Source organism: Quercus lobata, chromosome 9, assembly GCF_001633185.2.
Source record: "Quercus lobata isolate SW786 chromosome 9, ValleyOak3.0 Primary Assembly, whole genome shotgun sequence".
Classification (NCBI taxonomy): Eukaryota; Viridiplantae; Streptophyta; class Magnoliopsida; order Fagales; family Fagaceae; genus Quercus; species Quercus lobata.
The window spans coordinates 50,211,973-50,238,028 of record NC_044912.1 but is presented as its reverse complement, the minus strand read 5'-3'; the positions used below and the strand labels follow the sequence as shown (position 1 = coordinate 50,238,028).

Genomic DNA, 26,056 nt, shown 5'->3' with positions numbered 1-26,056 from the left:
TTAAACGTTCCGTTCTTCATTTTTTTTTTTTTTTTTTTTTTTTTTTGGAACGTGTTTTATTTCGTTTCTCAAACAGTGACTTTTTTTTTCAATCATTGGTCTTTCTATTTTCTTTCTTTTATCAAACAATAGGATTTTTTTTTCTTTCAACGTGTTTTATTTCTTTTATCAAACTGTGGCTTAAAAAAAAAAAAAAAATCAATTCTCAACGGTTGTGTTTGTGTTTAACAATAGATCTTTTGGTTTTTTCTTTAAACTTTTTTGAATCAACGGTAGCTTTTATTTTTTAAACAAACGATGGATGGCTTCTCTATAATTGTCATATATAATATAATGTAATGTAGTAATAAAGAAAAATAAAACAAATTGCAGGAGTATAAAAATAAATTTATATAAATTATTTTTTCTATTTTCACTTTTCTGCTCAACCAAACAAAAAGGATTTTAATCTTTTCACTTTTTTGTCATTCTTTCACTTCATTATCTTTCTACATTTCTTTATGTTTTCTAATATGATGTGTGTGTATATATAGGCTTCAGTGTCGCTAAATATTTGTTGAAGGATTTTTACTATTAATTATTGAAATCAATATTAATATATATATATATATATATATATATATATATATATTTGTTTTGCAATGAATTTTCATTAAGTTACATCATAAACTAAATGTTTGTGATTTCAGCCAATCTGAATGCGTGGGTAGCCAGGTTTGATTATCATATTTTGGACAAAAAATTACGATTATGGTTTCAAAACATGATTTAATGCATTTACTAAAAATTATAAATTATGCATTTTTGGGTCTAAATAACATAGTTCACATGAAAAGACAAAGGACAACAATAATGATACATGTGTTTAAACAACAATTTTCAGTTTTTTTGGAAATACGTGTGGATGAAAAAGTGTGTGAAAATACATGTAATATTGTTTAAAAATTGAAAACATGTATTTAATTTTATATATCAAACGGGCCACTAATATCCAATATGCTTTATATAATCTGCTAAATATCATTTTCACAATTGTTTGCAGAAATTTTCAACAGCGTTATCTATAACTTTGCATTAGGAAACTTAAGGTAGTCCTGACCTGGGATGCACAGACATGGCTCCAGAGTCGCTGCACCCGCATCCGACACGGCGCGATGCGGCGACGCGCGAGGCACATCGCTGACCGCGTGTTGGTGTCACGTTGGGCCGTATCCTCCCACGTGGTTTTTTTTTTCCCCCAACTCGAGCCGACGCGGCTGAGACTCGGCCCGATTCGCGCCGACTCGGGCCATATCGGGCGAAACCGGCGAAACTGCCAAAATGGCCGGTTCAAGCCGAAACGGCCGATTCAGGCCGAAATTCATAAAATAAAATAAAAATAAAAATAAAAAGAAAAGGTGCAAAATGCACCGTTTGAACTTATTATTAAACCCTAAAACTCTCTCAGAGTTCTCACTTCGTCCAAACACTCTCTCTCACTCCGTCACTTGTCTCTCTTTTCTGTGCTCTAAAGATCCTGCGACATGAGGTGTCCTCCACCCATTTCCAACACAATCTTGCCACTCCTTGTGAAACCCACTGCCCTCAGTATATCCTCTCTTGAAAGGAAGCCACATTGATTAGTCATAGTTAAACTTAAAGCTTTGGTCCGGTGTGCTCGGTGTGCTCGGCTTCACTGAATCACTCTCTACCTCTCTATCTCTGCACTCCGTCTCCCCTGTGAGACACAACCACTCGTCACTTCATTCAAACTTCAACTCTCTCTCACGCATTCTCAACTCAGGTATTGATATAAAGCTTGCAATCTTAGACTTCTTAGTTTGATTTGTGATTTGTGATTTGTGATTTGTGAACTTGTGAATCTGTGATTTGTGAATCTTAGTTTCTTTTCAATCTTAGTTTTATTTAGTTAATAGTTATTACTTATTAGTTGTTACTCATTGTGATTTGTGAATCTGTGAACTTGGGTTTGATTTATTATTAATTTATTTAGTTAATAGTTATTATTTGTAGGTTAAATTGAATCTATTGAATTTGCAATGGACGAAGTTACTAGCACAGAAACTTCACCGTCATCTAATCAAGAAGTGCCAAATGATGAATCTCCTCTTTGGCAGTATGTGACTAAAGTAGAAAAACCACCTGGTGCTTCTGTTAAATCAGGTGGAAACACATACTTTAAGTGTAACTATTGTGGTATAGTTTATATGGGATCCTATTCTAGGGTTAAGGCTCATTTATTACAAATTTCTGGCAAAGATATTAAAGCATGCCTTAAGGTGACACCGAGCCATAGGTTGGAAATGCAGTGAATGCATGATCGAGTTGAGAATCATAAGTTAGAGAGAGAACGGAGAAGTCAAATTCCCTTACCCCCATCTCCCCTAGGCCGTGGGCCTATACCTATTTCCCCATTTCGGAAACAGAAAGGGAGTGATAGTACAAATCCGGTTGATAGTAAGAGGAGGAAGGTGATTATGAATTCTCCTTTGGAGAAAGCATTCTAGAATAATGTTAGGCATGATTTGGAGAGCAGAATTGCTAGGATGTTTTACACCGGTGGGCTTCTGTTTAACTTTGCAAGGAACCCATATTATCATAGTTCCTATGCATATGCTGCTACCCATAACATTCCAGGCTATCTTTCTCCTGGATACAATGCCTTGAGAACAACATTTTTACAAAAAGAAAAAGCTCATGTTGAAAGACTTTTGAAACCAATTAAGGACTCTTGGCTTGAAAATGGTGTAAGTATAGTTTCTGATAGATGGTCAGATCCAAAAAGGAGGCCTTTTATTAATATTATGGTTGTATCAGATGGGGGGTCCAGTGTTTATAAAGGCAATTGATGGGTCAGGTGAGTTCAAAGACAAACATTATATTGCTGGGGTGTTGAAGGATGCTATAAAAGAGATTGGACATGAAGAAGTTGTCCAAGTCATCACTGATAATGCTAGTGTGATGAAGTCTGCTGGAGCTCTTATTGAAAGTGAGTATCCTAAAATATTTTGGACACCCTGTGTTATACACAATCTCAATCTAGCTTTAAAGAATATTTGTGCAGCAAAAAACACTAAAAAGAATGAAGTTACATATGAGGAATGTAGTTGGATTACACGTATTGCTGATGATGCATCCTTCATACGTGTTTTTATCATGAACCATTCAATGAGGTTGGCAATGATTAATGAATTTTGTCCATTAAAACTGCTCCAAGTTGCTGATACTAGATTTGCTTCAGTTGTTGTAATGCTAAAAAAGGTTGAAGTTGATAAAAAGACGCCTTCAAGCCATGGCTATTAGTGACCAATGGGCTTCTTATAGGGAGGATGATGTTGGAAAAGCTCAAAAGGTGAAAGATATGATTCTAAGTGATCTTTGGTGGGATAATATTGATTATGTCCTTGAATTCACAGCACCCATTTATGATATGCTACGAATAGTCGACACAGATAAGCCTTGTCTTCATCTTGTGTATGAGATGTGGGATTCAAAGATAGAGAAGGTGAAGGCAGTAATATATCGGCACAAAGGCTTGGAAGATGATCAATATAGCTCATTTTGGGGTGTGGTGTGTGATATACTCATTGATCGATGGACTAAAAATTATACACCGCTACATTGCTTGGCTCATTCCTTAAATCCTAAGTAAGTACATTTATTTTCTATTTTCTTTAGTTCACCCTTTTAGTAAAACACACGTTTCATCTATATTTGCTTTTTAATCTTTAACTAGGTATTACTCCATTGAATGGCTTTCGGGGAATCCGAAATGCATCCCTCCACATCGGGATCATGAAATTTCTATGGAAAGAAGGAAGTGTTTGGATCGATACTTTGAAGATGAGAATGAATTAACGATGGTGAAGTTTGAGTTTGCTACATTTTTAGGAGGAAGGTTTCCTTCACCAGATGCCTTGACAAATAGGTGGGCCTTACAACCTTTGGTTTGGTGGCAATACCATGCCTTCGCATTTCCAATTCTTCAAACCCTTGCCCTAAACTTCTTGGACAACCTTGTTCATCCTCATGCACTGAGAGAAATTGGAGCACATACAAATTCATCCATTCCTTAAAAAGAAACAAAATGGCTCTTGCACGCGCTGAGGATTTGGTATATATGCATTCTAATCTTCGACTCTTGTCGGGCGCAACGAGGAGTATGTACATATAGCAACAAAGATGTGGGATATTGCAGGAGACTTTTGGAATGAGAGCGACATACATGGAGGAGCTGGAATTCTTGAGAATGCAGCCCTTACACTTGATGAGCCAGAGTTGGAGGCCATGGTTATTGGGAATGCTAACACTAGTGCTACTACTAGTGAAAGTGAAGTTCAAAGTGAAGCTATTGATCTTGAGGATGATGATGTTGGTGTTTGATTGTCTTGTTGATTATCTTTTATTTTGTTTTAGTTTTAAACTTATGAGCTGTATTCTAATTTCCGAACATCATGAAATGTTTTAGTTTCAATCTTGTTGGTTGTATTTAATTTATGAACATCATGTTTTAATTATTATCTAATATTGCTCTTAAATTTGATATATGTTTATATAATGTGAAAAAGTATGCTTAGCAATATATTAAAAATATAAATAAAAATATTTTTAATCATTTCTTAATCGCCGAGTCCCGCCGCACCTGCACCCACCTTTTTCAAAACTTGTCGAGTCCCGCACCCGCACCCGCACCCGCACCCGAGTCCCGAAACATACCCGTGCTTCATAGGTCCTGGCCCCAAAATTTATTGGATCTTGATTTTTCTACGGAGGATAGTACTGTCTAATCTCCAAGTCAAGTAAACCAAGGAAGTTTAAAGGCCCTGTATGCAAGTTTGACTCCACAAGAAGACTAGCGACATAGCGTGTTCTACACGAAAATAGGATCCTTAGAATTTTCCTTTTTTTTTTCCTTCTTTTTTTGAAATCAATATATATATATATATATATATATGAATGATTGAAAAATTGTACAAATTTTAGATGGCAATCTTCATAATTTAAAGGCTGGTGGGACGATATTGCTTGGGTCAGTAATCACCATTGTAGATGAGAAAAAAAAAAAAAAAAGATTTACTAACGTATGCTCTTAGGGCATATATTAGTAATCTATTTTAAGAAATTTTTTATAGAAAAACGAAAAAGTAATTTACTATTTTGACAGCTTTTTTAATTTTTCATAAAAACTTTATCAAAATAGAAGGTTAATATATATCCTAAAAACATACATTAACCGGATCTCATAAAGAAAAGCATCGACATTATGATAAGCCTAATGGAAGTCTTGTAATCCATTTATGGCTTAATGGCTGTAAGAGCACTCACAGCAGTGGTGCTAAAAAGCTATATTGGTATATTTTAGCTCCCCATACACAAAAAACAAGCCCCAGCAGTGGAGCTATAGTTATTTTTTTTAGTTGATTTGCTAAAGTGCACATCTATAGATAGATGTGTACTGTAGCTGTGAGCAAAAAATATATATAATATTTTATTCTGCCAGCTCCATTTTTTATTCATTCTTTCACACCATTCCTATTCACTTTCCTCTCATCTCTCTCTGAACTCATCTCTCTCATTCACTCTCCGGTCTCTCAAGCTCGTCAACGTTTCCGACCCATGAAGCTCGACTCATCCTCATCCACGACGTCACCGAAGCTCCCTCATTCATCGCTGCCGATCAACCTCAGACCCATGCCGCCAGCCACAAGCCACTGCTGCCGCCCATCTCTCTATTCTCTTTGCTATGATTGAGTGTTTTTTTTTTTTAATGTATTTTCATATGGGTTTGGTGGTTGTGGTGGTGGTGGTTGATTTTGGCTATGGTAGTGGTGGTGGATGATTTTGACAATGGGTTTGTGGATTTTGGTTGTGGTGGTGGTGGTGGATGATTTTGGCTTTGGCAGTGGGTTTTGTGGATTTTGGCTATGAGTTTTATGGTTTATGGTTGTGGTTGTCATGGTTGGTTGTCATGGATGGTGGTTTGTGGTGACCGGTGGTGATGGGGTTGTGGTTTTGTTTTTGTTTGTTTTTTTTTTTTTCTATGTTGTGTTGTGGTTGCCAAAGTAGAGTGGTGGTTGTGGCGAGTGGTGGTGGTGGTGGTGGTTGTGGGTGTAGTTGTGGCTGTGGCTGATGGTAAAGGTGGTGGTGGTTGGTGCTGTGGATGTTTTTTTGGGTAGTGAGATATATTATTTTAATGTATGAGATATATTATTTTATTGTGATGTTTATATTATTTTATTGTGTTAAAAGCTAAAATAGATCCACTGTTGCAGCATGTGTATAGGTAAAATAGATAAAATAACTTTTATTGGTGCCAAATAGCTAAAATTATAGATCCACTGCTGTGGATGCTCTAAGAGACCCGAATTAACAATTCATTACTTCTGTGATATATATCCATGAAGGACAGCACTGTCTAAAGTCAAGTAAACCAACGTCAACCCACGTTATTCTCTCTCTTCTTCTCTTTTTTTTCATAGCAATAAATAACGAAGACAATTACGGATCATAAACAGTCATGATTATTCCACAGAGGACAGTACTGTCTAATCTCCAAGTCAGTCAAGTAAATAATGCTAAGGCTTTTTCCAAAAATTTGTGGAAGACATTTAAACGGCTAAAATGGCCAAATGGCCATAAAATCCTAAGTATATAGTTAGTAGTTTTAGTTACTAAACTATATTATTTACTAGCATCTCGAGTCTAAAAGACTCGATTTTGGCCTATAAATCGAGTCTCAAGGACTTGATTTTCATGGTCTAATCATTTCCGATGTGACATATTTTTCCATGTGTTCACATGAAAATCGAGTCTCTAAGACTTGATTTGCAAACCTTATATAACCCAGAAGAACCCAAAAAAAAAAAAAAAAAAAAAAAAAAAAAAAAAAAAAAAACCCCCAGGCCAAGCAACGCGTTCCCGTGCGGCCTGGGTTCTTCTCCGACAGGTTCTTCTTCTGTTCTGGGTTCTCTCTCTTCTCTTTCTGGTTTTTTTTTTTTTTTTTTTTTTTTTTTTTTTCTCTGGGTTCTTGATATGTTCTGGGCAGGTTGCCTCTCTCATCTGATCCGATTCTTTCTCTTTTGATCTAATGGTTGTGTTTCTGGATTTCTTAAAAAAAAAAAATTTGTGTATTTTGGCTTGTACGAGAGAGAGTTGAGAGTTGAAATTTTTTTGGTTTATAAATCGAGTCTCTAAGACTTGATTTCCAAGTAGGAAAATAATGTCACATCAGACCAAGGAAATCGAGTCTTTGAGACTCGATTTGTAGACCAAAATCAAGTCTTTTAGACTCGAGATGCTAGTAAATAATATAGTTTGGTAACTAGAACTACTAACTATATACTTAGGATTTTCTGGCTATTTGGCCATTTTGGCCCATTTAAACGGCCTGTAGGCAAGTTTGTCTCCATAAGAAGACTTTAAGCAACTTAGCATGGTCCACACGAAAATAGGGTCCTTGGAATATCCTAATTATAATCATTAGTGTTTAACCCGCGCAATGCGCGGTATCATTTTATGTAATAGAAAACAATCAACATAACAATACATTAAAATTCGTCAAGTGCATGTTGTATAGCCCCTCATTTGTCCTATACTTGTAGAAATTCTATCTATAAAATACAATACAAAATATCACTCCCTTCATATGTTACAATAGTTTTCATCTAGAAACAAAATATCAAGCACATGATATATATATATATATATATATATATATCAATCAAGCAAACTAACCACAGACTCAAGGTCTTTTATGTGTTTTTTTTTTTTTTTTTTCCTTGGGTTTATAGAGACAAAACATAACCTTAATTCACAGCACATACTTTGAAAACACTCTGTTTTTTTACTCCCCATTCTCCAATGAGAATTGCTCTTTTGGTTTCCATGTTAATGTGTCAAGCATATCACACCAATACTTGTGTGATCCAAACTCATTTAAGTAAAACAACTTCAAATTGTTAATTACAATGGACAGAATTAGAATCAATCAATCAATAAATAAATAAAACCACTAATAAGATTTTAGATGAAAAATATGAAACAATTCTCACAAAATCTAAAGTTATATATTACAATGTCCTTAAAATAAAATTTTTTTTAAAATAATTCCGGCAAACATACACAAAATAAAATAATAGATGCAAGAAACCATTGTTTGCAAGGGACTAAACTTAATTTTGTGGTGGGTATATATTACAAAGCAATTTGTTGGGAATTTTCTTGCATTCAACTCTATATACCTGTAAATAAAAATACAACCTAAATAAAATCACATATTTTCATGCAACAATAACTACACCGTTCCAACGCTACCTTTTTTTTTCTTTTTTCTTTTTCTTTTTTAAACACACACACCAAATAGAAAGGAGGAAACCAAAAAATTAAAACAATAATAAATAAAAAAGAAATAGACATTCCCTCACTTCCCCACTCTACCTATACTGAATCTAATTTAAGGAGATGACTGACATCATCAAATAATTTGCCACCAACAACAACTGTTTCAAAGGGGAACCCAATCTAGAATTCTTGGAAATTATCTTTAGTATTGCCACTAATCAGCTAATATCAGTCAGTTACATTCAAACTAACTAAATTCATACATGCACTAAAGAATTAAACCTAGTATGTAAACATTACTGAAAAATCAATGTGTATATAAATAATATCAAGGAAAATACTTGTGAACTAAAGTATCTCTTAATTAGCACACAGACGCAATTCAAAGAACTCAAAATTCCATTTATACACTTCTCTGATTATGGGATTAAACCTAGGGCATGAATGAAGGGGTGGGGGGGGGGAAGTAAAAAAAGACACTTGTTCTGAAAATGACCAACCTGGCATCAGCATATGATTTAGAAAAAATGATAATTGAAATCTTATAAGTTTGGTTCAAAAGCTCAAGAAGCTTACATGATAGTAATGATTACATTGTCCTTTTTAGCTTTAATATGAATATCACGATCAACATACTCTTTTAAAAGCTCAAGCTCGTCCCAGGAGGGGTGGCCCAGCAGTGTGGGATCCCGCGTGCATGCTCATGGTCCCATGTTCGAGTCGTGGCGGGTACCATGTGGAGGGAGATTTATGGCATGCAATGCACCCCACACTCTGGCTCTCTTGGGGTGCTAAGGTGAGGTCTGTGGCGTCCCAGTCACAGTAGCTATGGCTCAATCCAACATTCCCTAACGGAGGGGTGCCCCTATTAGGTCACGCCCTGGAGGGTAAGTCACATATGGTCGCCCCCGCCCCCGCCCCCCTTTCATTCAGCAAAAAAAAAAAGCTCAAGCTCATCAACATTGCGAAACGACAGCTTGTCTAAGGGCATTGTTTGCATTGCTGTGACATAATAAACCACATTTTGGAATAATCAAAATCATCTAACTCAAAATGAACTTCAAAATTCTGGATTATTGATTTTTTACACTCAATTTATGACAAAGTTCAACGCTAGGGGATAACCATAAGCACCAGCCCCTTTTAAACCCAAGCAATTTTTACATAATCACAATCATACTTCACCACACAAAATATTTCACACCTGAAAACCAAAGCCAAAAAAATCAATTTTGGAGTTGAAAATAAACTTCCAACCTAGTCTCCGTGTGGCCACCAATGTTTATTATGTGTGAGACACTGAGTCTGAGAGATGATATTTACAATTTTTTAATAATGCCTGGCCTTTGCTCTACCAGTTGCACTATTTGGACTTAAACCACAATAGCCAAGTATCAAAATAATCTGGAAAAATACATCTAGGTAAATATCATTCATCCACCAATCTTAGAAAAAACTGACAGATATACACATGCCTAATAAGCTCCAGAAGAAACAGCTTGTCCTTTGTATCTGCACAAATAAATAACCAAATTTCTATTATATGAAGCAATAAATTCCATTTTGCAATCAACCATTGTATAACCTTGGTCTATCCTACGTAAAAATTAGAAAAAGACCACTATAATGTAAGCAGCATGTTTCAACAAATAGTAATATACTATAAGAGCTTGTACCTTTGAGTAAAACATTTGAATTTTAACCTTTGAACTATTCATAGTTGTTCTGATTTTCACTAATCATAATCTTGTGTTAGTGATATGGCTCACTGCTTCATTAAATTTTTCTCAAAAAAAAAAAATTCAACCAAATAAACCTAAATCATAACCAATTGAACCAAATACCCAAATGTAAAACATAATTAACACCTAAATTTCAAAAATAAAAAACAGAACATAACTCTATCTCTACCTTTCAACAGCAACCATCATATAAGGATTGAAGAAAAAAGAAAGAACGAAGAGAAGAAAAGAAAAATAAAATAGAATTCAGAGAATGAAATTGAAAGGCTTGATGTTTTAAAGTCACAAATTTTCGCTTTCTTTTTTGGAAAATGGCAAATTTTAAGTGGGGTTTTTTCCTACATGTAGTAACATCCGTAATTGTAGAGCCTTATCTTCTTTTAACTTCTGCTTTTATATATAGTATTAGGTATTTGATTTCAAATCACGTCTATAAGTCATTTGAAATGTAAGACCATGTTAACAGTAAAACTGGCATTGTACACTATAAATAACCTATAAAAATTAGCGAGGGGGAGAATCTTTCCAAATTTAAAATTTAAAAGTTTAGGGGACTGTAGATAGAAAGCTCTAGTACGGATTTAGGAACTAATTTATGTGGAAAACCAGATCATGCCATATGGACACATTTAGGAATTCTATCAAACTCTGCCTGATTTGCCATTATCTAAAACAACCTTTCTAACAAAGAATGCCTAAAATCACTAAAATGAGTAGCACCATAGACAAAATAGGCTATATATTTACCATCTTAGGCATTGCAAAGCTGATCAGTGCTTTCAATATAAAAAACTTAGCAGTCTCAATTTTCAAAAGAAAAACAAATACTAATCCCAATGAATTTCATAAACGTTCAGTCAAAACCAAATCTAACTCAAATAACTAAATCTGAATCTAAACCAATCCAACCAAGAAATTCAAACCCAAATCATATTCAATCCCCAAATTTGAAAACGAAAAAGAAAAAAAAGACAATAACAAAAACAATAACTTTACCGATTATGGGGTAATGGGTATGCAGCCTATCTCTCTGTGCTTTCCAGACTATATCTCTGCGTATGAAGATTTAAACAATTCTTTGTTTCTTTCTCTTTAATTGTACATTAGGATTTCAATCTTAGGAATTCCTATCCTTCATAGGAAACATTACATTAGTAAATGTAAAATATCAATCAAATTAAATTTAAATTAAAATAGGATTCCAATCCTTAACATCTCAGATATCTAATAAATGTTAAAATATCAATTTCTAATAAATGAAATACATCTGCCTTCAAGTTCTCCATATCAATATCTGAGAGTTCTGCGAAGAAGAATCCAACCTGATAAAACATCAGATCCTAACTTCAGTGACCATTCCAATAAAGAGAAGAAAGAAATTAATAAAATTAAGGATAGAAAAAATCATTAGAATGATAAGAAATGAAGTGGAGCATCATCTTAGTTCATCAACCACCTAAAAGAACAATAGATACACCGAAGCCACTCCATATAACTACATTTTCGAAAGACATAAGAAAGATGTGGAGAATAACATCCTTCAACTGAAATAATTACTTTCTCAACCTCCGAATATTTGGAAAATGGGTTAATCTGCCAGGCTCACTATTTTGTAAAATAGAACCTAAGACAATCTTTTCTTTCATTGAGCTTTAGGTCCAGTTTAGGTTATGTCTAAGCAGAATTCCACCAAAGTACTTGAGTCATACCATCAAATTTTCAGAACAGAGACATTATCAGCTGCAATAAGTTTTGCTACCTGACATGGACCATTAATTATAGGGGACCCACATGATGTAAGGTCCACTTACATGGAAGATCCAGGTTCATGCAATCTCCATAGTAATTGTAGAAAAATATGCACTCTGCAGAGCTAATGTTAAACTGAACTGTTGAACAAAATTGACCTATTTTTTACTTCAAACATTTTGAGTACAAATTTAGTTATGCCAATTTTAAAGCAACTATACCTTTTGTAGGCAGAGTCACGGTTGCACATATATATGCATCTTTATGCAGGAATAATAGTAAGATATTCATGTACTCATACATAATATGGTCAAAGAAATATCAAAACTAATTTCAAACAACCATTTATCCATAGTGCTTCTTATTTACACAAAATCTTGTACAAAGAGACATTCATTTTCTGAAATCAGTACACATCCCATATTCACCTTAAGGTATTAGATTCACTTAACAACAACAACAAAGCTTGAGTCCTAAAACTTAAATAATGTAGCCATACATAATAGAAGCTTGACACTTAAGTTTTTTTTGTGTTGCAGTTATGATGTGTAGTTATATATGATTGTGTAGTATTAGTTCTTACTCTATTGCCATTCATAGTGATTATAGAGTTCTGCAACTCTGGGAATTGCTCGTTCTTGGTTTGGAGATTACTGACTATGTATATTAGGTCCATAAAGGTATTCTATCCAGGAAAGACACATTCAGAAGCTCTTAAGTATGATAACTCATTCATTTGATTTGTGGGATTTGGCTGAACCTCCAGTTATAAATTTACCCTTATTAACTGCCATCTGCAATTAGAGAGAAGTATAGGGGTAATGTTTGGTGGTTGATCTATTTGTATTAGCAAATGGGTATATCATTATAAGCACTAATTTCAGGACATGGACTGGAATATATCCATCATGTATAACAAAGTTAATTTTGGACTTTCCAAATGTTAAGCCCTGGATGGGAAAGCTACTTGTATCTACACAAAAAATCGTGTAGCTTCTTTTTAACATCTAGCAAAAGTAATGAACACATATGCCTCTGCACATGTTGTATTAAACACACTACCTTAGACTTCTAGTTATGTCCCTACATATTCTACCTGACTAATGTCAAGGACTCAAGATCACTGCCAATTACCTAGAGCCTTGGACAACTCTAACTGCACCCAAAAATTCAACTTGAGCCTTTACTTTCTTCATGACACTTAAGCATTTGTTCCTCAAATTTTATATGACATGAGCAGATTATGTGTTTGGCTTCAATCCTAGATCTGTGGGATCCATTTGTATTTACATAAATCTGGATATGGATTAACAAATTAATAGAAATTGTGTTTCTTTGTTTCAAAAAAAAATTCTTACTAATTTTTTTTATAAAGAATTTAACTACACCATAATAAATTTATAAAATAAAAAACCCAAACAGTATTTTTTTAAGAATTTAACTACACCATAAAAAATATATAAATTTAAAAAACCCAAACGTAGGTGCTCTTATTACCTTGACAGGTCGACCATTTGGCTTGAGGCTGATCTTCTGTGTCGGTCCTATATTCCTGGAATCATTCCAAACTTTAAAAGACCACATAGAAACCCAAAATTCAAATTCATTTAGTTTTGAAAATTTGCAGCAAAAATCTCTGAGATGCTACTTTCTATGGAAACAAAAAGAGAACTCAACAAAACCTTGTGCGCTAAAAAAGCATCCCATGCCTAGTTCCTGAGATTCTCAAAGAAGCTAATAATCTTTCTTTTCTTTTTTCTTTTTTCTTTTTTCTTTTTTCTTTTCTTTTCTTTTTTCTAAAAAAGGAGATTGACAAAGAGAGAGCATAACAATTTAGTTTTAGAGAAACAGAGAGAAAGAGAGAGATTTAGTGACCTGGTGAAATCGATGCCAAGCATGGAAAACCCAAATACCTGAATCAAAACCAAATCTAACCCAAATTCCTAATCCAACCAAATACCCAAACATAAATCATACTTAATGCTCAATTTTCAATGGTTGGAGACCAACTGGTCTGAGATTTATATCTATGTCATTCCCTTTGTGCCTTACTACCATTTCTCTCTCTCTCATTACTTTTTCTGTGGGTTTGTATTTATAAACTCTAAACTACATAGAGTATTTCATAAACTACATAGAGAGTATTTCAAGAAGAAAAACAATTGAAGTATAAGCATAAGATTTTAAGTTAAAACATAGATATACTGAAGATTGAAGATGCTAATTCGAATAGGAGAAGAAACAGTAAGATGATGTGGACCTTCCGTATATGTTGCAGAGAGGAGATGGGGGAAGAGCACAAATACAAACAGCATATGCCAAAGAGAGGAGATGGGTGCAGAGCACGAACCCATCTATTAAAACAGGTTTTAACTCTTCTTTTGGCTTAAAATTGTGCCACAGTACACTGCCATCTTTCATTTAAACAGCCAAGTTTGAGAAATTCATCTAATTCTTCTCAAATTTATGTGGGAAAATAACTGTTATAAAGTCCTCTATAAGTGGATTATCAAAAAAAAAGAGTCCTCTAGAAGTGCATAATTGCGGCAATAAAGATGAAGCAAACATCAGACACATTAATTCCAATTCTTTCAAGATTTCTAAACCTTGATTATCCAAAACCAATTATAAATTCCCTAAAACTAAACCAAAATCAAACACAAAATTAATTGAATCCAAATACTCCCAAAAGTTTTTAGTACACGGAGAAACTAAACTGAATCAAAAAATCAAATCAAAACCTAAAGTAACCCAAATATCTAAATAAAAATCAATCCAACCAAATTACTCAAAACTAATTCATATTTCATACCCAGATCTAAGGAAAAAAAAAAAAAAAAACCTTAACCTGTGGTAGCTCAGATTCACACTCCCTCTCACTTTGTCATCACACCACAAACCAACACTCACACCGAAATGAAAACAGCACAGCAATGTCAAATTCCAATGTACAAAATGAAAGGTTTTCATAGAAACATACACTGATACACAACTCTAGGAACTATATTAAATCTTTCGCTCTATGACTAATTATGTATCTTTCATAAGAAAAAGAAAGAAGAATAGAATTGATTTGTTTAAATTTTTTGAATACTCATTTGATTTGTCTTCTTTTGTTCCCATACAGATAAATCTCCTGTTGTGGAGCTTTTAATGCTATAAACTAATGAAAGAGAATCGCAAGCAGCTTATGCAATTAGAACAAATCAAAAAACCCAATATGGTTGGTGACGATTATTTTTAAAAGAGAACATAACAGTTTGACAGGTTAGTTGAATACAGTATAAGAATTAATTGAATGCAAATATTTGTTTCTTTGAAGAGAAAGCTGGCTAAAATATGCAAATCAAAGCCAATTCAAACACAAATGCACTAATGGACAAAATCTAATACAAAGTATGAGATAGACAAAGAGAAAATCATGCTGTCCTTACCTATCAGTTTGTTCCAGCAACTTCTTCTTGTAAATTACCCTAGTTTTGTTCTTGGCAAATAACTAAGCAAACCTATATTTTAACAATATGATAGGGTCAGAAGGTTTTCCAAATCACAGGAGAGAAAGATGAAAGAGAGACTACAAAAGAAAGGTTTGATCCATCAAAAATTACCATAAATTATGTAAACTTGTGAAACTAAAGAGACATTGGAATTTCAAGAGCAGTCTCAAAGAAAAATGTTGCAAGGATCTTAGTTAAAAACTAAGCATTCCTTCTAAACCAAGCTTGCTAAAGCCATCTATTAGAACCTTTGTCACAATACAGGAGAGAAAAAGGAAAGAGAGACAACAGAAGAAGCTAAAGAAAAAATTGTAAATGGTATGGATATTGTAAATATGTGAAAGTGTTTCCATATAAAAGGTAGTTCAACAATTCAGCAAAACCTGAATCTACGAATTCAAGTGTAAACCATACAACCATATTTCGGAAATAATCCCTTAATATTCAATAACACAGTATTCTTGGTTATTTATTTGTTTATTTCTATTTAAAAAACACAGCAAATAATCCAGGAAACCAGAATTTCACTCTAAAAAAATTACAAATTATCCTTACACTTTAAACTGTGAAATTTAAAAGCAGCAAAGGTGAAAGATGACTATTAAAATCAGGAATTAAAATCCCTAATGTTACCCAAACCAAAATACAGAGACCGTAAACTGTCAGATTTAAAAGCAGCAAAGGTGAAAGTTAACCATTTAAATCAAGAGCGAAAATCCCTAATTCAAAAACATAGCAAATAATCCAGGAAACCATAATTTCACTTAGAAAAAATTATAAATTATCCTACACTGTAAAGTGTCAGATTTAAAAGCAGCAAAGGTGAAAATCCCTAACATTACCCAAGAGCAAAAATCCCTAATGTTACCCAAACCAAAATACATAGATGATAATTTGAGACAAAGCATCCAAAGAAAGAGAATAAATCCATCTATCCTTAAATAGGTATCAAAGGAAAACCCTAGACAATTCAGCAGGAGGGGAAAATTTTAAATATAGAAATTCAAATAGGAAAAGCACCAGTGAGAAGTTACAGGAATTGAAAATAGTGGTTGAAGTGGGAAAGAGTGTGCTTACCTTCCAGATATACTACTGCAGAGAAACAATCAGAGTAGCAAGGATGGGGCAAAGTACACATAGAGCATATGGCAATTAGAAGGGAAGCAATAGGGCAGAGAATGAACAATGACAAATAGTTATTCTAGAAGAATTAATATTAAACAAATATGCAAATTTCAAGCACAGAGAAATTGATTTTGAAACGTAATAGGAACAGAGCAGCAGATATAAAGGGAAGGAACCAAATTGATTGAAATAAAGAGAGCATGCATAATTAATTGGGAAAAAAAATGAACTCAACTGACTCATACCTATTCTTGGAATTCATCATCTTATTCTTTATAGGACCTAAATTAAGGAAAAAGGTCCAATTTACTTTTTTATTCCCACTTGACTTGTAAAGCTTACATCTTTGTCTAGAAAGTATCTGAAAGAAACTACGTTTTAACCCAGAAATCGTAGATAAATAAACATGAACAAATTTTAACCCAAATAATCAAAACAGAACCACTTATAACTCAAATACCAAAATGAGAACCAAATATAACCTACAGACCCAACCAAACAAATATCAAAGCCTGATCAAAATGTCAAACTGAAAGGTGAAGAGAAAAACTTAATTTGAATACCGAAATCGAAACCAATCCAAACAAAATATCAAACCCTAATCATAATTAATAAACAAACTTAAATCGAAGATAAAAACTCACCGGTATATGACGGCGGTGGGATGCTGAAGGAGTGAGAGAGCAGTGATGAGCTAAGGTTTAGGGGTTTTGAGAATTGAGAGAGGCAGAGAAAACGGCTTCAACACGGAGGAAGAGGCAAAGAAGAAGAAACAGTTTATTGGGAGTGGGTACTTTTGGGTTTTATGTGTAAATCGGGATTTTGGTTGGATTCAACCGTAAACTTGGCAGAATCGATGCTGAGTTCGCCATTATGCCTCTTTCTCTGCTTCTTTCCCTGTGTGCTCGTCGCCTCCCTCTCTTTCATCGCCTCTCTATTTCTGTTTTCGTGTACCCTTTAATTTTAAACGGTTATTTATTTATTTATTTATTTTTTAGTTATTTATAAAGGCATCCACAGCAGCTATGGCAAAAATTATGTCACATTAAAGACCTACTTTATTATTTTACCACATCATTTTACAACATCTTATTTATCAGATGTTTTATCATTCAATTCTATACATTAAAATAATATATACTACTTATTAAAATAATATATTATCTCAGCCGCCAACAACAAACAAATACCAATCACCAAGCAACAACATCCACCAACCACCACTGTCGCAACAACACTGACCAGCCACCACCGGCACAACCACCACTTCACCACCATACATGCCCAGCAAGGTAGCAACCACCACCACCACCACCCCACCATCACACACCCAGCAAGGCAGAAACCACCAACAAAACAGGAAAAATAAAAATAAAATAAATAAAAATAAAAAAACACCAGCAAATTCCAATCACCAAGCACAGCCACCACCCAAATGTCAAACCACCACCGATTCAACACCGATTCAGCACCAATTCAAAAAAACAAATAGCCATCGATTCAAACAGAGAGGAGAGGGCCATCACCCCCACAGCCCACCACCACTGCCACTATCACCGCCCATAGCCCACAACCCACCTCCACCATCAGATCAACCCAAATTGCAACAAAAAAAAAAAAAAAAAAAAAAAAAAAACCCACAACCAGAGAGAGGCAGAGTGGCTGGAGTGTGGCTGAGCGTGAGATCGATGGCGGCCTCGGGGTGAGATCGGTGAGATCGAGCATAGCTGGAGCGTTGGTGAGATCGAGTGGCTGGAGCGAGATCGAGCTTGGCGGAGCGCGCAGTCGTCGTCGGAGTTACACCGTCGTTGCTGACGGTAAACATCCCGGACTGGTCGAAGAGAGAGGGAACCGGTACAGGGAGAAGAGAGAGGGAACCGGAGAGTGAGAGAGGAGAAAAGAAAAAATGAAGAAGAGAGAGGGAACCGGAGAATGAGAGAGGAGAAAAGAAAGAAAATGAAGAGAGAGGAGAGAGAAAAGGGAATATAAAATAATAAAATTTTTACAACATTTGTCCGTACCGTTGCAAATTTGCAACGGTACTGTTCATATGTGGTATAATTTTTGCCATTTGGAACATCTGATAAAGCTCCGTTTTTGTGTTTGGTGTGCTAAATGTGCCAAAAATTTGGCATTTGGCACATTTAGCACATCTGCTGTGGGTGCTCTAAGAGAGGCTTTTAAACTTAGTGTGGAGCAGTACCAAACAACATAATGTATTGCTTTTTAACTTAAATATGGCAGAATTTTAAATAGGCAGTTATTCTATTTGCCAGCACCTCTTTAATTGTAGGAATCTACTTTCTCTTAGCTTCTGCTAATTGTAGGAATCTACTTTCTCTCAACTTTTACTATTATATACAGTATATATATGATATGTGTTGGGATTTTATTTATTTATTTAATAATATGAGTGGTTTAAAATACACATATGATTTTTTTTTCTATGGGAAAATACCAATATGATGAGAGGTGTAACAATAAGGGTAAATAATTGTAAGTAACTGACTCCACTATGGATAGAGTTTATAAAGACTAATCATTAAAACATAAAGAGGGTTATGTTGGTCTCTAATGTGAATGACAATCTCGTTAGATTAGGAATCACAAACATAAGGACTTTAGTTTGTAGAGAGAAACCCCTTGGTTAGTTTAGTGGTTCTTAAGATCTCATGATATCTATAAGATCTTGGTTCGAAACCTCTTGCCCCCATTTTGGAGCTATTTCCATAGAATTCCTTTTTATAATAATTTGGTGTGTGTGGGATGGAGGAATTGCATGCACCCAAGATAATAGTCGAATACTCAAAGAAATCTAGACACTCTCATTTGTCAAAAAAAAAAAAAAAAACCTTGTTTGTCAATATATATATATATATATATATATTGTAGAGTGGAGGAGACAATGATTGAATTTAAGACTTTTTACTTCGATACTATGTTAAATTATCGATTGTTTCAAAATCTCACATTGGATATTAATGGAAAGAAATAATGGTTAATATAACATTGTTGAGCTCATACCTATTAGGTTTTTGTGTTAAATTTGTCTTTATATGTTATATTGGTACTTTATTTATAAACAAAATATTTTTTAATGCTTTAAATCATTGTAGGCTACGTTAAACATGAATTACTTGAATTAACACAACTATTATTTTTTTTTCAATTTAGCTAATTATTTGTGATACAACTAATTGTAGAAACTCATTTGGAAATATTCTGGATAAGCTATTCAAAATTAACGTACTTAGTAGAAGTGAATCACTTTTGATCAATATTTGCTTTTTTGCTTTGAAGAGAAATAACTGAAGTAACGTGTCATTCTTTCACTTCATTATCTTTCTACATTTCTTTATATTTTCTAATATAATGTGCGTGTATATATAGGCTTCAGTGTCGCTAAATATTTGTTGAAGGTGTTTCGGCTAAAAAGGGAGATAAATGACCTCCTTTCAAAGGAGGAAAAAATGTGGAGGCAAAGATCACGCATGTTATGGTTGCATGAAGGTGATGGGAATACTAGATTTTTCCATAGTCAAGCCACTCATAGATTTTGACGAAATAGAATTGAGGTGTTAGAGAATTCGAGGGGGGAAAGGTGTGAGGAAGAAGGAGAGGTGGCAAACATACTAATTGAGTTCTATGAGAATTTATTCTCCTCATCTATTCCGGTTCAAATCGAGGAAGCCCTTGAAGCCACACCATTGGTGATTACGGCGGAGATGAACAATGAACTCTCAACCCCTTTTCAAAGAAGTGAAGTGGACTTAGCCTTGAAGCAGATGAACGCCTTAAAAGCTTCGGGACCAGATGGGATGCCTCCATTATTCTTCCAACAATTTTGGCCAAACATTGGAGAGGAGGTGTCAGAGGCAGTCCTAAATTGTCTCAACTCTGGTATGATTCCCCACTCCATAAATTGTACCTTCGTCACACTCATTCCGAAGGTAAAAAGCCCGGTAAGAGTTTCAGAATTCCGCCCTATAGCACTTTGTAATACTCTTTATAAGATTATTTCTAAAGTCCTAGCTAATAGACTTAAGAAATTATTACCTAGTGTTATTTCTGAGACCCAAAGTGCATTCCAATCCAGCAAAGCTATTTCTGATAATATTTTGGTGGCATTTGAAACTTTACACCATATGAAATCTCAAAAATCTAAGAAGACCGGCTTTATGGCTATGAAGCTAGATATGAGCAAGGCGTATGATAGAGTTGAATGGGATTTTTTGATTAAGATTATGAAGAAAATGGGCTTTTGTGATAAATGGGTGTCCCTTATTTTTGAGTGCATTAGTACGGTGTCTTATTCCATTTTGGTGAATGGGGAGCCTAAGGGTGATATTAGGCCATCAAGGGGGCTAAGGCAAGGCGATCCTTTGTCACCTTACCTTTTTTTGTTATGCTCGGAAGGGTTAAATAGAATGCTTCAAAAGGCAGCCCACAATGATCAAATAAGGGGCTTTTCTTTATGTAAACATGGCCCAAAAATCTCACATTTATTCTTTGCAGATGATAGTTTGTTGATTTGTTGAGCTACCATGTCTGATCTTCAAGCAATTCAAACCATCCTCTCTTTTTATGAACGTGCCTCAGGCCAAAAGCTAAATCGGGAGAAAACTTCCATATTTTTTAGCAAGGCAACAAGTGAAGGAACAAGAGAGGAGATCTCAAATTTCTTGGGGGTACCGGAGGTGAAAGAATATGAAACATATCTTGGCTTACCGGCGGTGGTGGGAAGGAATAAAAAAGCGAGCCTAAGATACATAAAGGAAAGGATATGGAATAAACTCCAAGGGTGGAAAGAAAAGCTCCTATCACAAGCCGGTAGAGAAGTCTTACTTAAGGCGGTGGTGCAAGCAATACCCACCTTCGCAATGAATTGCTTTAAACTACCTGTGAGCCTTTGCAATGAGATTGAAGCCTTGGTTCGGAAATTTTTTTGGGGGCAGAAGGGGGAGCAAAGAAAAATCCACTGGAAAAAATGGGAAATTCTTTGCAAACCCAAATCTGCGGGAGGAATGGGCTTCAAAGATTTAGAGAAATTCAACGATGCGATGTTGGCCAAACAGGTGTGGAGGCTGCTAAGGGATCAAAATTCTCTATTTTTCCGGGTTTTCAAAGCTAAGTACTTTCCAAGGGGTTCGGTGATGGAAGCTTCAAGAGCACCCGGGTCTTTTGCATGGCAAAGTATTTTGAAAGCAAGGAAGGTGATTCTGAAGGGAATGAAATGGAGGATCGGAGATGGGAAGAGCATTAATATTTACGGTGATAATTGGCTACTGGGTGAAGGGACTCCAACAATTATATCTCCACGGGCACCAGAATTAGAGGGGGCAAAAGTCTCGGCCCTCATATCTGCGGATACAGGTACTTGGGACCAGAATATATTACGCCAGCACTTCATTCATTTTGAAGCTCAAAGAATTATGGCAATCCCACTGTGTATGACACAACAGAGGGATGTTTTAATATGGCCAAACTGCCCAAATGGAGAATACACGGTCAAAACAGGCTACAAACTGTTGTGTGAAGATGAAAATAGAGAAACGGCTTCGGCGTCTGATGGCTCGCTCCAACAGTCCTTTTGGAAGCGCATTTGGAAGATCCGGGTGCCATACAAAGTTAAAACCTTCCTCTGGTGGGTCTGCTCGGATGCATTACCTACAAAAGTCAACTTAAAGAAGAGGAAAGTCCTTGATGACGATCGGTGCTGTATCTGCCTCTTAGCGCAAGAAACCACCTCCCATGCAATCTGGAGCTGCGAAGAATTAGAGCAAATCTGGTTCCCCTGTTTCAGCTGGGTTAAAACAGAGTACCCGAACATTACAGAGACCCAAGACTTAATTAATTTGATCGGGATGCAGAAACAAAGATTGGAGTTGTTCGCGGTTGTGGCGTGGTTTGTGTGGAATCGAAGAAATAAACTACGGCTTAAGGAGCGGAGTTTGGATCGAGACAAGATTTTCAGTGCAGCAAGGCGATACCTCTCGGATTACCAGCTGAAATTCACAATAATGGAGAGTAAGCTTCCCTCGGTCAGAGCAAAATGGAGCCCTCCCTTGGGCGAGATGTACAAAACCAATTATGATGGGGCTGTATTTGCAGATTCGGATGAGGCTGGAATTGGAGTCATAGTCCGTAATGACAAGGGAGAAGTGCTAGCTACCTTATCCGAGAAAATACCTTATCCAGGCTCGGTGGTTTTGGTGGAGATCCTAGCTGCACGTAGGGCAGTACAGTTTATTTTAGAACTGGGAATAACTCAGACAATCTTTGAGGGGGATTCAGAGATAGTGTATAAGGCTTTGAAAGCAGGAGATGAGGGGCAGGCTTCAATTGGACAGTTTGTAAAAGACATTATGTCTATCACTGGTTCGCTTCGAACCTTTTCTTTCTCTCACATTAGGCGGCAGGGAAACTGTGTAGCCCATGCTTTGGCTAAGAGAGCAAGTTTTTCTTTTCCTTTATTAGTTTGGATGGAGCATGTTCCACCAGACGTATATCCGTTTGTAATTTCGAACCTTTAGTTTCTTAATAATACCACACGTTCTTGATTCTCAAAAAAAAAAAAAAAATTATTGAAATCTATATATATATATATATATATATGTTTTGCAATGAATTTTCATTAAGTTACATCATAAAATAAATGTTTGTGATTTCAGCCAATCTGAATGCGTGGGTAATCCGGTTTGATTATCATATTTTGGACAAAAAATTACGATTATGGTTTCAAAACATGATTTAATGCGTTTACTAAAATTTATAAATTGTACATTTTTGGGTCTAAATAACATAGTTCACACGAAAAGACAAAGGACAGCAACATCTAATATCCAATATGCGCTATATAATCTGCTAAATATCTTTTCCACAAATTGTTTGTAGAAATTTTCAACAGCGTTAACTATAACTTTGTCTGCATTTTGTTGCAATGGAGCTAAATAGCTATAATGCTATTTTAGCTCCACCAAAATACCAAAAAGGGCCATGCAACAATGGAGGCATAGGTATAATTTTTAACTGAACTGCTACAGTGCACATCTATCTGTAGATGTGCACTGTAGCAGACATCTAAAAGAAAAATTAATTTTTTATTCACTGTAGCAGACATCTATCTATAGATGTGCACTGTAGCAGACAGCTATAATACTGCTTTGTTTATTTTTTTTATTTCTTTTATTCTCATCTCACCGTCCTCTCTCTCACTCTCAAGCTCCCATCTGAAATTTCTCTCAAGCTCTCACCTCTCTGAAACTCTCAAGCTGACTCTCACTATCTCATCTGAAACTCACCATCTCTCAAGCTCAAGCTCTCAGACCGACGCCGTCCCAGCCGAAGCTCGACCCATCGCCGTCCCAGCCGTCGATCGCCTCAGACCCACCAGCCGTCCCAGCCGCCGATCGCCTCAGACCGAGCTGTCCCAACCGCCCATCTCTCTCAGATCACCTCAGACCTCACCGTCCCAGCCGATCCACTTCAGGTCAGTGAATTTTTTCATCTTTTTTTTTATGGATGAATTAGTGAATTTTTTCATTTGGGTGTTTGTTGTTTTGGCTTAATTTTTTTGGGTTTGTGTCATCATTTATGGTGTTATTTTGTGGTGAAAAATGGTATGTTGGCAGCAGCGGTAACGATGGTGGTTGCAGGTGGTTGTGATTGTTGTTTATTGTATAGGATATATTATTTTATTATAGTGGATATATTATTTTATTGTGTTAAAAGCTAGAATAGATCCACTGCTGCAGCATGTATGTAAGTAAAATAGATAAAGTAACTTTTGATCCACTGTTGTGGATGCTGTTAGGAAACTTAGTGTGAGTTTGGATTCACGTTTCCTCACGTTGCGTTTTTCTGCGTTTTTCTTTTCCCTAGCATGTATGAACAGTAACCGCACTATTCATGCACATGGATTTACTGTGCAGGAGACAAAGTGCATTGTTCACGGGTCCCATAACACTATTCACACATTTAAAAATTATTTTGCTACAGTATTTTCAGTTTTCAGTTTCAGCAAAAATAAGTTATATCCAAATGGACTCTTAAGGCAGTCCTAGGCCCCTAAATTTGACAAATTGTTTGTAGAAATTTTCAACAGCGTTATTTGTAACTTTGTCTGCATTAGGAAACTTAAGGTAGTCCTGCGCCCCTAAATTTGTTGTATCTTGATTTTTCTACGGAGGACAGTACTGTCTAATCCCCAAGTCAAGTAAACCATGCAAGTTTAAAAGGAGTCCAAATCTTTTGTCTCATTCTTTCTGCTTCATTATATACTTTACAAATAAAAACATGCCACATGTCCATCTATTTTATTAAATGCTAAATTTATGCATTCTATTAGTTCAGTTACCTAAATATGATGGGTTATATATTTATTTATTTTAGGAAATTGAAATAATAGAAGGCATAAATTTAGCATTTAATAAAATAGATGGACATGTGGCATGTTTTTATTTGTGGAGTATGTAATGGACCAGGAAGAGTGAGATAGAAGATTTGGTCTTGTTTAAAAGAACATGTATGCAAGTTTGACTCCATAAGAAGACTAAGCGACTTAGCATGTTTTACAAGAAAATAGGATCCTTAGAATTTTTTTTCTTTTTTTGAAGTTAAGATATATATATATAAAAGGTTGTCAAAATCGGGATCCTACGTATGATCGTTGAAGGTAAGTGGGATCGTAGATCGTAGAATCAGATCGTGAATTGTAAGATTCTACATGTTTTTAGATTTAAAGCAAAAAACACATTGATAATAACTTTGTATGTTGAATAATCACATAAATTATAAATTCATCGATAAAAAAACTAAGATTTGCATCATATGATGTAATTTGCATGTCATACATCACAAAGTCTATACTAATGAAACAAATATATTTAAGTTTTGACCCAATGTATCTAAAAAGTTCAATAAATGTTTAATTAGCAACAAAATACCAAAATATTTATCAAAACGTACATTTGGAAAATATTATCCAAGTTCTAAGTTTCAAATTTGAAATCCAAAATAAGTTAGCAAATGGAAACTAGTTAACTACAATATGAAATCCAAAATCAAGATGAATATTAAGGTGAAGTGAACATTTAATTATTTCTATTCTAAGGTTCTTATAACCACCGTCCTAAATTCCTAATCATCATCATCCATTTTATCATCTATGTAGACGTTATATATTTGTATATTAAAGCTACAAAAGACATCAAGATACAATTTCACACTCAACTATTCAAGTTATACAACTCAGCAACAATTAAAGAGCACGCTCAAAAAAATCAATCAATCAATATACAAATACAAACATAATTGATAAAATTATATATAAAAAATATTTTAGTAATATTATAACACAAATTAGTATATTGATCAAATAAATTTAACAACATTATAGCTTAAAAGGCAGCAAAGCTAACATCAAAATTTTCATTTAGAAATGTTGAAGCATTCATTCATTTTGATTACAAGTAAACTAGAAACTAGAAAACATTTGCTTAGGTTAATATAATTTTATAAAAATAAAATAAAAAGTCATACCCTCACAACATGAAAAAATAAAAACCATTAAAGCTTCATCAAAACAAAAAATTTATCCCATAA

The 26,056-nt window shown here is 34.9% G+C and overlaps 1 protein-coding gene and 1 long non-coding RNA gene across 3 annotated transcripts; one reads left to right on the top strand and one right to left on the bottom strand.

Annotated features, from left to right (window-relative positions):
• Positions 1-2,039: 2,039 nt before the first annotated feature.
• On the top strand, positions 2,040-4,076 carry LOC115961948. Its single transcript, XM_031080833.1, has 6 exons — positions 2,040-2,184; positions 2,638-2,747; positions 2,818-2,989; positions 3,065-3,173; positions 3,262-3,648; positions 3,737-4,076. Exons 1-6 carry the CDS (start codon positions 2,040-2,042, stop codon positions 4,074-4,076), a joined length of 1,263 nt encoding a protein of 420 aa, XP_030936693.1.
• Positions 4,077-9,381: 5,305 nt separating this feature from the next.
• Positions 9,382-17,409, bottom strand: LOC115962135. Of its 2 annotated transcripts, XR_004085358.1 has the most exons (6): positions 17,098-17,409; positions 16,406-16,420; positions 15,266-15,337; positions 13,329-13,383; positions 11,079-11,404; positions 9,382-9,852 (listed from the first exon to the last, which is right to left on the bottom strand). It is a non-coding gene; the product is annotated as an uncharacterized LOC115962135 (long non-coding RNA). The 2 variants fall into 2 exon arrangements; XR_004085357.1 differs by lacking the exon at positions 16,406-16,420.
• Positions 17,410-26,056: the final 8,647 nt, after the last annotated feature.

Bases quoted from the DNA above. Each gene is read 5' to 3' on its own strand.
- LOC115961948 (XM_031080833.1), top strand. From the start codon at position 2,040: ATGGACGAAGTTACTAGCACAGAAACTTCACCGTCATCTAATCAAGAA. The intron at 2,185-2,637 runs GTAACTATTGTG...ATAACATTCCAG, and splicing joins TGGAAACACATACTTTAAGT to GCTATCTTTCTCCTGGATAC. The intron at 2,748-2,817 runs GTAAGTATAGTT...TGGTTGTATCAG, and splicing joins ACTCTTGGCTTGAAAATGGT to ATGGGGGGTCCAGTGTTTAT.